Source organism: Astyanax mexicanus, chromosome 1 (assembly GCF_023375975.1).
Source record: "Astyanax mexicanus isolate ESR-SI-001 chromosome 1, AstMex3_surface, whole genome shotgun sequence".
NCBI lineage: Eukaryota > Metazoa > Chordata > Actinopteri > Characiformes > Acestrorhamphidae > Astyanax > Astyanax mexicanus.
Window position 1 is genome coordinate 58,387,077 of NC_064408.1, and position 18,019 is coordinate 58,405,095.

General features: G+C 38.8%; 1 protein-coding gene across 2 annotated transcripts; it reads right to left on the minus strand.

The window, feature by feature from the left end:
- Positions 1-456: 456 nt before the first annotated feature.
- Positions 457-10,678, minus strand: scyl3 (SCY1-like, kinase-like 3). 2 transcript variants are annotated; one of them, XM_007245429.4, is made up of 14 exons: positions 10,244-10,678; positions 8,483-8,659; positions 8,171-8,356; positions 5,211-5,324; positions 4,892-4,948; positions 4,677-4,779; positions 4,017-4,128; positions 3,764-3,841; positions 3,533-3,672; positions 3,161-3,348; positions 2,813-2,984; positions 2,540-2,692; positions 1,609-2,378; positions 457-1,278 (listed from the first exon to the last, which is right to left on the minus strand). In XM_007245429.4, exons 2-14 carry the CDS (start codon positions 8,645-8,647, stop codon positions 1,216-1,218), a joined length of 2,301 nt encoding a protein of 766 aa, XP_007245491.3. In that variant the 5' UTR covers positions 8,648-8,659; positions 10,244-10,678; the 3' UTR covers positions 457-1,215. The 2 variants fall into 2 exon arrangements, with proteins under 2 accessions (XP_007245491.3, XP_007245490.3); XM_007245428.4 differs by having other exon boundaries at positions 8,483-8,664; positions 10,244-10,677.
- Positions 10,679-18,019: the final 7,341 nt, after the last annotated feature.

The window sequence follows — 18,019 nt, forward strand, 5'->3', positions numbered from 1 at the left end:
ACAACATGATTCCTGTGGGAGTGATCTTGTAGAATATTAATTAAAATTTTAAGCTGATGAAATAGCATTCAATAGCATTGTGTGTTTTTGCAGGATTTTGCTGTAAAATATATTATTTATGACTATAAAGGTGATTGTGTGGTATGTGCTACATTAGCTGATGTGATGAATTTCTTTTACGTGCTGTATAGTAAGAAGGCAAGACATTTGTAAGACTTCAGTTTAGTAACACCTGAAGAAACACTTGACCCCCCCAATTATTATTATTGTATAATTCACACCCTGATTGTATCAATAGGTTTATGGTTATCTGATTCGGAGAGTCCTGGTCTATTGAAAGTACAATTCCCAGACAAGCTATTAGTTACATTAGCATTCATTAGAAATGGGGTATCCACAAACATTTAAACACAGTGTAAACAGACTGAAGTATAAAGAAATAACAAAAGTCAGAAATACCATAAAACCTTTTATTCCATCAGTAGCTGACAATACAAATAAATTATGGCATTCTCTCTTTCACTCTCTCACACTCGCACAACCCTGCCCCGAAACTTTTATTTCAATATATTCTCTATATATACACATTTATTTGAGACTGGCTATTCTATAAGGCTCTTTCTTTGAATAGGTAGAATGGATGTGAGGTTTATGGCACAAAATAAAAACAGAATAAAACTAAAGACAAATGTAGCATATGCACTTCCAGTGAAAGAAGATTGGTTTTGTCACAACTTGGCAAATAGCTGTTTGGACAAATTGAAGGAACTGATTAAAAAAAAAAAAAAAAAAAACTTCCAAGAACAACAACTGCAACATAGAAAAACTAATTTTGTTGAAAGTCATTCTAACAAAAAAAAATATTTTTAATGCCTGCTTGTTGTCAATCAAACCTGTTTATCACAATGTTCCTGAATTATCACATATCTTTATAAAACTGAGGCAAATGAAAAGAAATCCAGCCGCCTTGGTACAGCAATATAATTTGAAATGGATAAATGTTTCAAGAACATAATCCAATCACCATAAATGTTGGCAAAGCTAACCTCTTTAATGCTCCTGCTTTAGTAGCACTAAGATAACAGTTCCACAATAAAAGGTAGTGTTGGGAGGTGTTTTATCAGCTAACACTGGAAATATCCATATTTGCACCGACTTTGTAAACTGATTTGTCTTTTGCACAGCCTTTTATGGCTTCATGATAAGATTAGTTCCTCACCAGGCATTTTCATCCTCCCAGTTGAGCTCATCACCATCACCCCATCCCTCTGCTTCAGTCTGTGGGAGACAAGACAGTTGTTACATACCACCCTGACAGAATACATTACTTTTTTAGCTTTTAAAGTTTTACTTTGACAGGTGAATTTTGCTCTTCCACTTTGTGCAGAGAGATATCAGACTGGTGTCTGGTTATACTATTATAAATTCACCAAATCAACTGCAATAAATTAAATTAATAAATAAAAGAAATAAATTGTGATAAACTCACACCAAAAGGTGAATTCAGAGAATGAAGTAGAATCAGACTTAGCGTTTCAGTGACACTCTCATATTAACTCATGAGAATTCACAACAGTTTGAGAGTGTTCTGAATCACAATGTTCTCACCTCTGTCAGATCCACTGCAGCAAACTTAGCAGTCAGGTGCAGTGGGTCTACTGCGCCTCTACTCTCTGGCTCAGCGTGAGATAATGGTCCAGCTGTAAGTCCTGATGACTTGTTCACTGAACTCCCTGCTGGGACAAGCATGGAAGAAGAGGACAGCTTTATGTCTGGTACCATGTCAGCAAAGAAGTCCAGCTCTGGATCCCTCTCCAGCTTCCTTTTCACTTCAATAGTGAACTCCTCTCCCAGTCCTCCCGTTCCTGCACTCCTCTGTGCAGTTTTGGGCTTGGACTGTGTAGATAAACTTGGTTGAAAAGCCCGGAGGTCTTCAATGCTCTGGTCCCAGCCAGTATCCCATGATGTGTTCTGCTCTGGAGAAGGTTTCACACTAGAGCTCAGCTGGAGTGCTTTAGACACTTTTTGAGGTCCAGAACTAGGCGTAGGTACAGATACAGCAGCACGGTCTCTTGAGGCCCTTGACACCGGGGCCAGTGTTGGTGTCGTAGGCGACTGATCCGAGATTACTTCTGAATCTTCAAAATCGTCCCAGGGTTCCTCTATATTGCCTTCAGCAGTGGTCGGCAATTCAGAGGCAGTGTTTGGGTGCCATATGTTGATTTGGACAGGCTGACCCTCGTCTCTGTCCGATTTCTCCTCTGAATCACTCCAGTCAGGCCAGTTCTCATCCTCAACCTTGGCTATTCTGCTTATGTTCTCTCTCTGCTTGTCTTTGTTGAAGCCATTCAAAGGAAGTGTCATGTCTTTGTTCACCCCTGTACAGATTCAGACTCATTTTTAATCACCACTTTAACAGCACTCAGTGCAAAACAAACATTTTAAACCAGAACTACAAGTTAAAGCATTTCAGTTTGAGTGAGACTCAAACAACCTTATGTTTTTGCTGAAAGCTCTTCATTGCCACCTTTTACCCTACCTGTCTTTGATGCTGAAGGGTGAACTTTTTGAATAGAGCTTAGGTTCTCCAGAACTAGCGACTTGCCCTCAGAAGGTTTTGGAAACAGGCTCATAATCTTTGATGGCTGTGACACATGGGGAAGTGACCGTCCAACAATATGAACCGGTGAGGCTGCACAGGAAAGCAAAAAATCATTTATTTAATACAAGCTCTAAACATTTATTAGATACACAGACAAACAAAAAAGCAATTAAGAGAATAAAGAGCTTGTAATGCTAAACAATGACTTACTTTCTGGGGTAACCTCTGTTGACTTGGTAAAGTTTGGTGTGGTCCGTTTAAAGACCTTGGTCCTCTCTCCACCCACCACCACTTCCGCACCCAGCAGTGGGACTAGTACTGCCAGAGCCTGTAATGTCATTGCAACCAGTGTATCATTTGTGTCCCTCATTCCCAGCAACACCTGCAATATATATATATTTTTATTAACTGAAAAACTTCAGTACACAGATTCCAAGCTTAACACAAAGAGCAATTGAACATTTTCACTGATTCACTGGTTCATAGAGGTTTTTAAGAATCATATTTTGCTTTCATAATGCCATTTGTTAGTGTCATTGAAAACCCAGTGATATTAACCTGAGGTAGGATCTGGTTCTTCAGCTCATCGTGCGAGAAGAACTCAGCATAGATGTGTATATGCGAGAGGAGCACCATCCGCACATGCTCTTCATTAACTTTGAAGAGCTTCAGAAGCTGTGGGAACACATGCCTCCGATACAGTGGCATAGAAAGCAGACACTCATCAGCAACCCCCACTCCAGAGTCTGTAATAAACCACAGAACACAGGGATAAATTAAAATGTGCTCATTCAGCAATGATCTTAAACTTTCAGTTTAAAAAGAATTATTAGACAACTCTTTCACACACTACTACATCATTTTCTCTCAAATTTCATGATTAATTTATGATGGAAACACAAATATATAACATTTAGAACATTACAGTACCTTTCTTTGGCTGTAAAAGGTGAGGCAGGAAGCTTTTCACAGCTGTAGGTTCAGCAAACACCAGGGAATTCAACAGCTTAGGAGCTAAACGAGCACCTATCAACTCCTCTGGAAGGCTATGAACTCGGTCCAGCAAAAATCTAAGGAAAAACACACACATTGTAGCACAGTTTATGTTAAAGAACACTATATCCCACTGTCAAAAAAAACACAATTAACACAAATCCGTACTTAAAGAACTCATGCTTTTCCTCTTCAGATTTCAAAGTCAAACTCTTCAGAAAGTTCATGATGTCCAGAAAGTCATTCCTGTAAAGAAAATCATCATAAATACAGAAAACTTTTCCTTTGCAAAAACAGCAAACCAGATGTAATGCAATTAATAACTTTTGTTCATCAGTTTGAATTTGTTTTAGCAGTAAATTAAATGCTGTTTAATTTAAAATGCCCTAAAAAGGTAAAAACAAATTGTTTGGGGTCACACCTAAAAAACTCGTGAGTCAGTAGACTGCTGAGGGGTGATCTTGCTGTGGGGTCAGGGGTCAGCAGGCTGACCTGCAGCATGCTCCTTAGACTCTCTGCCAGCTCCTCAGACACTAAAAGAGAAATAAGCAAAGTGTGGGAGAATGATTTCAGAGCTAAAGAGTACTGGTTTAACTGTATATTTTATACTTAAAATTCAAAAAATATATAAACTGTGTACCTATTTGAAGAGTCTCAGTATTACAATAATGAACAATAGTGGCAAAAATTTCAGCAGCAAAAACTGACTTTTTGGCTGAATGGCTAATGCTACAAAAAGATGCAGCATATATGTTTCTTGCCAAAAGGGTTGTTACCAAGTCCTACCAATGTAGGGTTTTGAACAGGCCACACTGATTATTTCATTTTTCTATTTTCATGTTATGAAACATTTTATATATTGTGTTTTGTATGACTAGTTACAGAATGTCTGTTTACAACTTAAGTTAATTAAAAATATAACCAAATGTGTAATTTGGCCAAGGGTGCCCAATTTTTAAGACTGCATAACTAAAAGTGAGAATTTAATTTAAGCTGTAGAGGCATAATGCCACAACAGGATGTTTCTCAGACACACACATCTCACTTGGCATCTGACTGTAAAACAGAGAGCATTACTAACCATATCCATTCAGTAGAGGAATGAGGGCCTCCACCAGCACACCAAAAGAGAAGGCGTCACGCGAGTGGGCGTGCTTGTCGGGAAGTGTTTTAAACCCATCCAGCTATAAAGAACAAATCTGTTTTTGTTATTGAGTCATTGAACTGTAATTGCTTATGTGCTAATGGAAAAATTATACAGCCTGCTTTATGATGCACTTGCAAAATGTACCTCACCTTCTCCTCAGGAGGAATAGCACTGCTTTCTCTTACTGTTGCAACACTGGCAAGAAACTGGAAAGACACACAGAACAAAGACGATGTTCAGGGCTGGATTTCTTAGCACGAACATTATTCTTAAATGGTTCTGGGAGCATCAGACTGGACACCCTGTCCACCAACACCAAAATGTGTTTGAGAAATGGCCTAGTCCTCCAACACAGTAATATTTCACCATAACTGGAATTTAAAGACTTAAGTATTCAATAAATTTACAGTCTGCAAAAGCATACAGTTAGGAACAGTAAATAGGTAGAATTCTAAGTGGGATTCTCACCTCTGGTGTTGCTTCTGCAAACTTGCAAACTGTCTCCATTCCTCCAAGCTTCCAATGTCCATCCTCACTGACAAACACGGAGGACATACACACGTTGTTGTGGCTTGATTTGCCCTTTGAACACAAAAAGATACAGTAACAAAATAAATATAAAGTGATGAACAAGACATTTACCATCTCTAAATTAAAATTTTCCAGCCCTGAAAGGACCCTGTGGTGCGCACACACGCACACACACACTTGATTTACTGTATAGGACACTTATAGATGTAGGTGGTGTGGTGCGTCAGTGACTGTTGCATTGGTAAAAGTGGATTAGACATGGACAGGAGAGCTGCACTGAATAGTGTCCTGTGGGAAGCATCCTGAGGCCACTGATGGAAAACTAGAGAACAACACAAACTGCAGCAACAGATTTTATATCTTTTATATCCTACTTTACATCAACATGGTGGATCAAATAGACAGGAGTGTCTAATAGAGTGGGGCCAGCATTTAAAAACTTCAGCAGCACTGCAGAGTCGTGTCTGATCCACTTGTACCAGAGCAACACACACTAAAACACAAACACCGCAGTGCTGAGAATGACCCAACAACCACATAATAACTGCTCTGGGCTTCTGTGGGGTAACACTATTGAATAACAGTGAAAGCAGAGGTGAGCAGTTATTTTTTTTTATATTATGATAAATTGTCTCTACAGGTACAGCCTGGGGTGTGGTCCAGGTGCTGATGTTCCACAGTGGGTGGAGCTCCTTTTATTTAAGGTCTGCCACCAGAGGGAAATGGAGGGCAGATGGGACAGACAGACAGACACCACAGAGGGAGAGCAGTGGCCATGCTGTTTGATGGGGGAGAAACCATGTGGCCCAAACATACTGCAATGCTGCAACATACAATCATGTATTTCTGAGAATCAGTTCTAAAATGGCTAATAGCCAGTAGTATTTTGTTTGCTTATTTGTTTGTTTTTAGGTGCTGGACAGGTAAGAAGGAGCGCGCTCATACATTTTCCATCATGCAGGCCTTCTTTTGTTAAACACCCTAGGTAAGGGGCGGGCACCACTCTCTGTATGTTTTATTTATTATATTAGGTTTAGTGTAGTTAGTTTTTGTTTTCATTGTTTCATTAGATAAGTTGTTATTCTTTTTGTTAAGTTAGCTTAGGGATTTGGTTTATTTTGTTAAGTTCTTTTCTTTGGTGCCGTCCTAAGTTCAGCCCTTTTTTTTTGTTTTTGTTTTCATTTAAGTATCTTTTTGAAAACTTTGTATTTTTGTAAATATTGGACTTGGATTTTGTCACTGTATATATTGAGCTGTGACTTCAGTAAATGGTTAAATGGAAATTTCTCTGGTCTATTGTTTTCTCCCTCACAGTTTCACACACCCATACACTCATTAAACTTATCCACAATGTTACATACCCCTCTTATCCCTAGACAAACAAATGGGGTTTTAACCTTGAGATGAGACACAAAAAGGGAGTGGAAAATGTAATGGCTGATGCTCTTTCTAGAGCTTAACTCTATTTATTTTTTTTTTTAAATGTGCAACAAATTTCTCATTTGTTTTTTTTTTGGGTGGGCGTGTTACGTGCAAATGCACGCAGGGCATGTTTGTGTGTGTGTGTCTCTACAGGTACAGCCTGGGGTGTGGTCCAGGTGCTGATGTTCCACAGTGGGTGGAGCTCCTTTTATTTAAGGTCTGCCACCAGAGGGAAATGGAGGGCAGATGGGACAGACAGACAGACACCACAGAGGGAGAGCAGTGGCCATGCTGTTTGATGGGGGAGAAACCATGTGGCCCAAACATACTGCAATGCTGCAACATACAATCATGTATTTCTGAGAATCAGTTCTAAAATGGCTAATAGCCAGTAGTATTTTGTTTGCTTATTTGTTTGTTTTTAGGTGCTGGACAGGTAAGAAGGAGCGCGCTCATACATTTTCCATCATGCAGGCCTTCTTTTGTTAAACACCCTAGGTAAGGGGCGGGCACCACTCTCTGTATGTTTTATTTATTATATTAGGTTTAGTGTAGTTAGTTTTTGTTTTCATTGTTTCATTAGATAAGTTGTTATTCTTTTTGTTAAGTTAGCTTAGGGATTTGGTTTATTTTGTTAAGTTCTTTTCTTTGGTGCCGTCCTAAGTTCAGCCCTTTTTTTTTGTTTTTGTTTTCATTTAAGTATCTTTTTGAAAACTTTGTATTTTTGTAAATATTGGACTTGGATTTTGTCACTGTATATATTGAGCTGTGACTTCAGTAAATGGTTAAATGGAAATTTCTCTGGTCTATTGTTTTCTCCCTCACAGTTTCACACACCCATACACTCATTAAACTTATCCACAATGTTACATACCCCTCTTATCCCTAGACAAACAAATGGGGTTGTAACAGTGAATATATAGTGGTTATCTTCAAGGCATGAAGAACACTAACCAACTACACAGTTCATTACAAAGAGTGTAATAAGTCCTGTTAAATTAACTGGATGATGTGCTGCACAATTTGAATACAATTTTCCTGTGCTAGGCATGTGAAATTATATACATAAAAAGCTGTTTTTAAGAATATGTTCCTACCAATGCACTTTGTTTTGCATGTCAAAACATTAATAATAATAGTAATAATAATAATAATAATAATATCCTAGTTAAAGTTATGCAGAGAAACAGACAGTCAGTACGCAATTATAGAATTACAAAATGCTTGCCTTTAAAAATCTCATAAAAAAGACAGTTTAGGAACAATGAGCACTTGTGTGGATATTTATAAACCTACACATGTGATGTTGTTAATTTAATGCAATTTATTTTTTCTAATGGCACAAAAAATCTTCAGCATTTTTATTATCCTTTAAACTGTCTTTATAAACAGCAAGTACAATCTAATGTTAATCCTAACAAACCAATTAATATATTTAATTATTGTTCCAAACTAAGGGACTCCATGGACCTTACCCTGTCATGGAGGAAGACGAGAGCCTGCAACAGGTCATAAATGCCTGCACAGATCTCTTCTGGCGTGAGACTGTCAAGCAGCAACTCCAACGGCTTAACTCTCTCCGTTACCAGGTGAATGCCTCCATTCTGTACAGAACAAGAGAGGAACCGCAGCAGGCTTGGGTGCCTCAGAGTCTTCAGGTGCTAAAAGGCAATAGGGAAAAAGCATAACTTCCCTCTGGGACACCGATAATGACAATGCTCAACATGGACAAAGAAACATATAAAAGATTCACATCTGTGACAAGTCAGGGTTCTGACTTAATATACCTTGGCAGCTTTGTTGACTTTGTCTTCATTGCCCTGCTTGTAGACAAACACAGAGGCAGCCTTTCCATCCTGTAAGATGGCAGAGTACATTGTGAGTCCTGAAGGCAGCGTCAGCAACGGCTCTTCCAAGATGCAGCTCCGCAGGGCACTGCTCTCTGCACCCATGGTTGCAGCCAACTGCTCTGTCAGGGAAAAAAAAAATAGAAAATTCTGCCTGACTTCCTAGATTCCACTGATGACTTGTTGCTCTTATTGAACATACGAATTAAGAAATCTAAAATTTTAATTAAATCTGTCATTTAGGTCATTCTTTGGTTTGAAAAGCTCAGTTCTTGTCAAAATTGTTTATTTTTGGTAATAGGAACCAGGCATCCAGAGTGTTTAATGCTTGAAATGGCTGGATCACATAGAGCTATCACATTAAACAGTTTACATTAAAATGAGAAAGTAGTATCATGAGTAAGAGGAAGATGCAAGGCCAAATAGCCAGATAATTACCATTATGGAAATAATTGCAAAGTAAATATGGCACAAATATTTATATCACAGTGTTTAAAGTCATTTAATAATACACAATATTTAGGCCAACATTTTGGCATACAGACAAAACGCATTAAAACTGACAGACTCTCTGCAACTGCTGAGAAAATGTACTGCTTTTCACCATAATAGAATTTATCACAATACCATAAAATATATTGTACTATCGCCCACCCCTAATTGCATCATCGTTATTATACCAACATATAAGCCAGGTGTGTAGTGTAAACTGAATATCACTGGAAATACTGAATATTATTGGAATTTTCATTTAGAGCTGTGTGAGATGCGCTTTCTCAAAATCAATTAGGTATGCTAGAGTAGTGTGGTTATGTTCTGGGACGTAAGAATTAAAATACTTATTTAATAAACCTACTAACCTACTTATGTTAACAAAAAATTAACCCGAGATAAAGGCGAAATATACATTTATAAAACACGTTTAACTGACATCATGAATGGTAAGCCTTTGGAAATAAATGATAAAAGGCTTTATTTTTGTAACAAATTAAATTAGCTTCTGAACTTCCACTGCTGGTAGAGGAAAACAGACATTGCCAGTAAAAAAAAGCACAGCTTAGCTAGGCTATATAATCTAGTTAAAAATATAAATATCCTACTGAGTGACCAGTACCCGCAAGGCCTATTAGCTAATGTCTGACAAGAGACTAGCTAACTAACTTCTGCCTCTCACTGAACAGGAAGCAGACTGTCCAAACTGACAGGTTAACGTTAACGTTAAAGTTAACGTTAGCTAACGGGAGTTAGTTATGTTTCTCAAATACACAAGAGATTTAGACACAGTCTGTCTCTCTCTCTCTGATTTCTAAAGTGTGAAATGTCGTTTAAAACAATAGAGTACCTTGTCACCCAGCGGGGCACTAGAGTTTGGTAATCTATGGCCTGTAACTTAGTTGGTTAAGCTCTCTTAGCTGTGTAGCTATGCTAGCTACCAAAACACCACTGAAAGTCTATGTAGGCTAGGCTAAGCTAGGCTAGCTACCAAAACACCGCTAAATGTGTATTTAAGCTAGGCTACGGTAGCTACCAAACACCGCTGAATGTCTATATGTAAACTAAGCTAGCTACCAAAACACAGCTAAATATGTCTATATGTAAGCTAAGTTAGGCACGGACACGCTACACTAGCTATCAAAACACAACTAAATGTATATGTCAGACAGGCTAGGCTAGGCTAGGCTAAGTTCCTCCGGCTGGTACCTGCGCGGCCGTGTCGCTTCCTCAGCTCAGTGAATCAGTGGATTTCTCCGGCGGCTCCCATGTCGACCTGACCTGCAGCTCTACACTCCGGCTCCAGTCAGGTCAGGTGGACTCTCCGCAAACTGTTAATTACCGAGAGCAGACACAGAGCTGCTGTGATAAGCGGCAGCATTAACACATCCAGCCTACTCTCTATCCCCGCAGCCCAGCGCACATCCTGTTCCCCAGTCATAAACACCGGCCAACCGCCCGCCGGGACCGAACCATTCCCCCAGCGCCCTGTTCCGCCCCTCTCTCTCTCACACACACACAGCGCGCGGTACTGGATTAATCCTTACAGACACAGGTCTGTAATTTAGTACATCTACAGTCGAGAACTTTGTTCTGAACTTTAAAAGACTAAACTAGCGCTGTCTCTTTCCCTCCAGCAGGGCAGCAGTGGTACATGCCGCGGTGGTGTGAGCGAGGCTACAGGTTGGACAACACTAGACTTCATGCAGGTGTCAGACGCTCACAAGCACAGGTGTCCAAACCAATGGAGGAGTACACTAAACATGTAGCTACTGAAGCTAAAGAAGAGAGACACAGAGTAACATACACTCTAGTAAAATTAACCCAAAAGAGTCCATGGTGAGGTATGTGTGACAGCTCCTTTAAAATCTGTGTAAAGTTCTCTACAGCACTCTCTCCTTCACCTTAACTTATGAAGTTCCTAAGTGACATACAGTCAACACCCTGCGACTTTGCAAGTTCTCCCATTCTAGAAATGTAGAAGTGGAGGGGTCAAACATTTTCATCTTAGGTCCACTGTTAGAGACGTAATCTAAAAAAAATCTGTAAATCACAATGTATGATTTTTTAATAATTTATTTGTGTGTTACTGCTGCAAATAACTATCCGAACACCTACCAACCTTGTGGCATATGATCCTAAAAAAGATGAGGAATCAGCCCAGAACTACACGGGAGGAGCTGGTCAATGACCTGAAGAGAGCTGGCACCACTGTTTCCAAGGTTATTGTAGGTAATACACTAAGACCTCATAGTTTGGCACAGAAGTCATGTATGGCACAGAAGGTTTTCCTGTTTAAATTATCACATGACCAGGCTCGTCTTAAGTTTGCCCATGATTATTTGAATGATCCAGAGGAGTCATGGAAGAAAGTTCTGTGGTCAGATGAGACCAAAATAGAACTTTTTATCCAGGACCTGTAGTTTGTTGTCAGTGTCAGTACTCCTGTTGAGGTGTTTATCTCTGGGCCGATTCCTGCTTTCAAACGGGGTAATGAGCGCTTCAGCCGGCTACTTATGCTGAACAGCTGGCTTTCCTCCACCTGTGCCCATCGCAGGGTGAATTTTATTGACAATTTTAACATCTTTTGGGACCGTGGTGAACTTTTTCGACAAGATGGGGTACACCCCAATTCCCTTGGATCTCGGCTTCTGCACTCAAACATACTGTACGACATCAATCATGCAACATGGTCTTGTATTAACAACAGACCAGAAAACCCACAATATTGTGTTACACCACCTCCTGAGGAGCGAGAAGTCTGACATGCTAGAAACCATGCTACGAGACTGTCTACTATCCCAGTGTTATGCAATAGCTGGTGGCATGGTCGTAAAATCCATAAGAACACTCTTTACAGATCAGCTAGGTCTAATTTAGTTACATTAAAGCCAATTGAACAAGTAGAGGTATCACAGGTATTAAGTGCTGCAGTCCTCAATGTTAGATCATTAGCTAGCAAAGCCTTTTTTAATAGGTCAAATGGTTGAGAACTATGAGCTGGATATCCTCTTTTTGACAGAAACCTGGCTCAGCAGTGATGACAATGTTGCTCTAAATGAATCAACCCCACCTCAATACTGTTTTTTTAATGTTCCAAGAGTCAATAAGAAGGGTGGGGGAGTAGCATGCATTTATCATAGCAAGATATGCCTTATACAACAGAGGTTTGGGGAATATAGTACTTTTGAGTATCTTGCAATTAAGTTTAGTGGCAAACAGTCTTTTTTAATTATTATACTTTATCATCCACCTAGATATCACCCTGCATTTCTTAATGTATTTGGTGATTTATTAACAAAAATAATGACTGACTTTGACCATATCTTATTTACAGGTGATTTTAATATTCATTTTGATAAATCGTCTAATCATATTAGTCGTGATTTTACTATGCTGTTAAATTCTTTTAATCTTACACAGCATGTAATTGGCCCTACACATAAACATGGCCACACCTTAGATTTGGTTTTAACGTTGGGGTAGAGACTAAGGTGTTAAACATACTTGATGTGGCACTTTCGGATCATTATTGTGTTTTCTTTACCTTTTCTGCGCATGCCAGCTTTAAAACGACTAGGAAAACTAGTACAAAGCGCTACCTTACAGATGACTCAGTGTCAAGTTTCTGTGATCTTTTTAGCACTTTATCACCTATCAAGGCTACTTCCTGTGACAGACGGGTAGATAGCTTTATACTAAGATTAAATGAATGTATAAATACTATAGCACCTCGAATTACAAAACAGAGGCACAATATTCCTAAAGCTCCGTGGAAAAATTCTGCATCAATAAATAAGTTAAATATAGATTACCGGAAAGCAGAACGAAAATGGAGACAAACTAAACTTACTGTGCACTTTGAAATTTTTTAAAATCTGCAAATTGAATTTAATTCACAAATCAAAAATGCAAGGGCAGCCTATTTTTCAAGTCTGATTGATAGGCACCAGAATAATCCTAAATTTCTGTTCTCCACAATTGACAAGTTGGTTAACCACTCACCTCACATTTCACTAGAGCATTCTAGTCAAAGTCAAAGTCAAAGTGGTTTTTATTGTCATTTCAGCTATATACAGAGTACACAGTGAAACGAAACAACGTTCCTCCAAGGACCATGGTGCACATAAACACAGTGTAGACAGAACAATAGTGCAACAGTACAAAAGTGCAGACAGACAATACAACACAATACAGACAAAGAATAATAAATAACAAGACAGTGTGCAAATTTTGCAGTGTGCAAAAAAGACCAGGTGAGGTAGTAATTACTCTATTACACAGTGTGCAATAGAGTCCAGTGAGGTAGTAGGGTTTTTAGTGCTTTCCATTTTCTGGGGTAAGTGGGGTAAGAGTGTGTGTGCATGTACAGAAAAACCATCAGTTCAGTCTCTGCAGTTAAGGAGTCTGATGGCTTGGGGGTAGAAGCTGTTGCAGAATCTGGTCGTGCTGGACCGGATGCTGCGGTACCTTCTTCCCGAAGGCAGGAGGGAGAACAGTTCGTGTGAGGGATGAGTGGGGTCATTCACAATGCTGGTTGCTTTGCGGATGCTGCGGGTGGTGTAAATGTCCGTGATGGAGCGGAGAGAGACGCCGATGATCCTCTCAGCTGTCCTCACAATACGCTGGAGGGTCTTGCGGTCAGAGACGGTGCAGGTCCCAAACCAGGCAGTGATGCAGCTGCTCAAGATGCTCTCAATGGTCCTTCTAATCGCATATGTGATGAATTTGCTCAATTCTTTGGCAGTAAAATTATCGAAAAGGTAGTGTCTCTTCAGCTTCAACAATATTTAGATAGTAATGATTTGAATGCAACATTTCAGTCTGGTTTTAGAGCACATCATAGCACAAAAACTGCTCTAACCAAAGTTCTGAATGATCTCAGATTAAACAGAGATGCTGGAAATTTGTCTATAATAGTTCTTCTTGACCTTAGTGCTGCATTTGATACAGTCGATCACTGTGTGTTGCTAAACTGTCTAAGAGACTGGGTTGGTCTTACAGGTATTGTCTTAAACTGGTTCCGGTCATACCTGTCTTGTCGTGAATATTATGTGACATTGGGTGAAAGTACTTCTACTCACGGTGTTCCCCAGGGCTCAATTTTAAGAACAGTACTTTTTAACCTCTACATGCTTCCTCTGGCTAGAGTTGTCAGTAAATATAATATCTCATTCCACCAGTATGCAGATGACACTCAGTTAAATATGTCTTTAGCTACTGACCCCAAAGGTTCTATTGATTTAATTTTTGACTGTTTAAAAGACATTAAGTCCTGGATGACTTATAATTTTCTACAGCTCAATGATGATAAAACTGAATTTATTATCATTGGAAATGGTAGCGAGCGTATTGAAGCAGTATCTTATTTAGAGTCCCTATCAGTAAAAACCCAAGACCATATTAAAAATCTTGGTGTCACATTTGACTATGACTTAAGCTTTAAACGGCATATTAGTAATGTATCCAGAACAGCATTTTATCATCTTCGTAATATAGCTAAGGTCAGACGTATTTTAACAGTAACTGACAGTGAGAAACTTTTGCATGCATTTGTATCATCACGCCTGGACTACTGTAATGCACTGCTTGCTGGTCTTCCTAAAAGCACTATCTCAAGCCTACAGAGGGTCCAAAATGCAGCTGCCAGAGTATTAGCACGTGTGAAGATAAGGGATCATATTAGACCCGTTCTTAAAGAGTTGCACTGGCTGCCTGTATCATATAGAATTGATTTTAAAATAATATTGCTTACTTTTAAGTGTTTACATGGTCTTGCTCCTTTATATCTCTGCAGTATGATTGAGAGGCATGTACCTTTAAGGTCCCTCAGGTCGGCAAATAAAAACTTGCTAACGGTACCCACCACCCGGTTAAAGAGTTCCGAGGCTGCATTTTGTTGCTACGCCCCTAAACTCTGGAACTCTCTCCCAGATGACCTGAGGGCCCTTAATGATTTAAACATATTCAAGAGGAAAATTAAGACTTTTTTGTTCTGTAAGGCTTTTATTTGAGCTACCTTACTTCAATTATTTTAAAATTTCTTTTTATGGTTATATTTTTATTTTACTGGACTCAAGTATTGTTTTGAATAATTGAACTTCTACACTTTGTGTGTTATTATTTTCTGTAAAGCACTTTGTAAACTGTGTTTAAGAAAGTGCTATATAAATAAAGTGTATTATTATTATTATTATTGGTTAAGCTATCTCTTAGCTGTATAGCTATGTTAGCTACCAAAACACCACTGAAAGTCTATGTAGGCTAGGCTGAGCGAGGATTGCTAGCAAAACACCTCTAAACGTCTCAGTTGGAGCATTAAAGATGGTTCGTGTATGGGTCTTCCAACATGACAATGACCCACAGAACACATCCAGGATAACCAAGGAGTGGCTCCTTAAGAAGCATCCAAGGTTCTGGAGTGGCCTAGCCAGTCTCCAGACCTAAACCCTATAGAAAATCTTTGGAGGGAGCTCAAACTCTGTGTTTCTCAGCGACAGCCCAGAAACCTGGCTGATCTGGAGAAGATCTGTTTGGAGGAATGGGCCAAAATCCCTGCTGCAGTGTGTGCAAACCTGGTGAAAAACTAAAGGAAACGTTTGACCTCTGCAATTGCGAACAAAGGCTACTTTACCAAATATTAACATTTATTTTCACAGGTGTTCAAATACTTATTTGCAGCAGTAACACATAAAAAAATACAAAAAAAGAATTCTACATTCTGTTTTCTGGATTTTCTTTTAGTATGGCTCTCACAGTGGACATGCACCTAAGATGAAAATTTCAGACCCCTCCGTAATTCCTAAGAGGGAGAACTTGCAAAGTCACAGGTTGTTCAAATACATTTTTCCTCACTGTATGCCACTTAGGAACTTCATGAGTTAAAGTGAAAAAGAGAGTGCTGTAAAGAACTTTACACTGTGGTTGGACTGAACGTGTTTTTTAGAATGTCAGTATCCAGACTGTCCTAACTGTAACTTTTTTAATGGGCTCTAGATGAGTCTCCTCTTCTGTAGGACTGTAATTACTATGATTTCAGGGACACTTATTAGATGATGCGGCTCAGACTGGACTGTTGAGTAAAGCTGTATGAAGTTTTCAGCTTGTTAGTAAAGGATATTAGTCATGTCTGAGGTTATGTCCTGCTCGCTGTTACATGGAGAATCGTGAACGATGACTCCAATCATTCTATTCTATTCAATGTATCGGTGGAACTCTGTCAGTGTTTAGCTCCTACTGTGTGCAAACAGCTCATGTTTTCTTGGATTGGAAAAAAGTTTATTATTAACAAGAATTATCAAAACCATAGTTTTTCTATTGATTTCTTTTATTGTTTTTTTTTTTACAGGTATTTACAGGTATTATTTTTAAGTCATATTCATGCCATCAAAAGGTGCTGCACCCCCAGCAACCCTTACTTTATGTGGTTAAGGCTCCTATTATTTAACTAGGGTCACTATTAGTTCACAATCTTTTTAAAGGATGTCATTCAAACACTGAAGGCCAACAGTTTCCATAAGGCAGAACCAACTGAATATAAATTACAAGTTTAAGATTAATAAAAACTTTAAAAACAGATTTACAATTTTTTTATATACTACCATCTATATAATACTACCATCAATATATTACATAATTTTCATAGGCATTGGCACTCTGAAAATTTTATGTTTCTGCACTAATGTTATATGGTTGCACTATATAGTCATATCCCACAGTCCAAAGACGGCACGTTCAGGCTGATTGGAACTTGATTGAAATTGCCCCTTAGGTGTGAGTGTGTGAGTGAATGTGTCTGTGTGTCTGTCTGTGTCTGTCTGCCCTGCGATGGATTGGCGGCCTGTCCAGGGTGTATCCTGCCTTCCGCCCGATGCCTGCTGGGATAGGCTCCAGCCCCCCCCCGCGACCCTTCACGGATGAAGCGGTTGACAATGAGATGAGATGAGATGAGATGAGATGAGATATATAGTCATAGCAGGATGACTTCCACTAATTTGTACATTTCTTAGAAAAACGTTCTGCGAAACCGTACATATATAAATGATCAACTATTTTATGTCTTCATACATTTTTTCTGCTTTTTTATTATCTTAATATGTTTTAATACTTAATGCAATATCATAACTAGGATCTTATGGTCCAAAGTACAAACATATTTCTAACTGAAAATGAATTATAATTATATATACTGAAAACTATAGTGGTATAAAATATAACAGCTATATAAATATACAGGGGTTGGACAATGAAACTGAAACACCTGGTTTTAAACCACAATAATTTATTGTGGTGATGGACAGTCCATCCACTTGCATGTATCCTTTATTTTCACATTAGACTATTGGGATTGCAATATTTTGTTTAATGTTTTTTTGCTAGACATAACAGGTCTCGACCAAAACGTTCTCTGTGATTTCTAGGCTGTGGTGCATAAAGCCTTCATTACAAACATGAAGACATGTCTGAGAGCTCAGTGAGCAGAGGTTTACAGAGACGTGAAAAAAAAATGATGCCGTCCAATTAGTTCTCCTTTACTTTGTTCTCCACAAATGTGTGAGTGCATGGGTGACCCACACTAAAACCTGTTTCCTGAGGAGTTTTGGAATGAAAATGCAATAAAGAATATTTTGAATGGTCGTCTTTGTCATATTGATATCCCTTTAGTGATCACAATCAGAACACTGAATGGTACTGATTAATATGTATATCCCTTGCTGTGGCCCTCACATTCACCAGATCTCAACATAGATTATTTACAATTAAAAGATTGGCTTTCTTCAACATCATCATCTAATCACTAGCCGAGAGATTGTTTTTCGAAAGAAGGTTGCACCATCTGTACCAAGGCTGGGTAATAAATTAAACTGTTTTTGTGAGCCTAATAGATCATTCAAGCAGTGTATTTTGTGTAATGTTGAGAAGGAATGCCAACAGAGTTGGAACATTTTGTTTTTAACCACATCAGGGCTAGAGCAGTCTGTGTTC

What these genes read in the sequence shown, in the direction of transcription:
- scyl3 (XM_007245429.4), bottom strand. Translation starts at nt 8,647, where the DNA reads ATGGGTGCAGAGAGCAGTGCCCTGCGGAGCTGCATCTTGGAAGAGCCG. An exon ending in CTATTCCTCCTGAGGAGAAG is followed by an intron (nt 4,780 to 4,891) that starts GTGAGGTACATT and finishes TGTTCTTTATAG; the next exon opens with CTGGATGGGTTTAAAACACT. An exon ending in CTGACTCACGAGTTTTTTAG is followed by an intron (nt 3,842 to 4,016) that starts GTGTGACCCCAA and finishes TTTTCTTTACAG; the next exon opens with GAATGACTTTCTGGACATCA.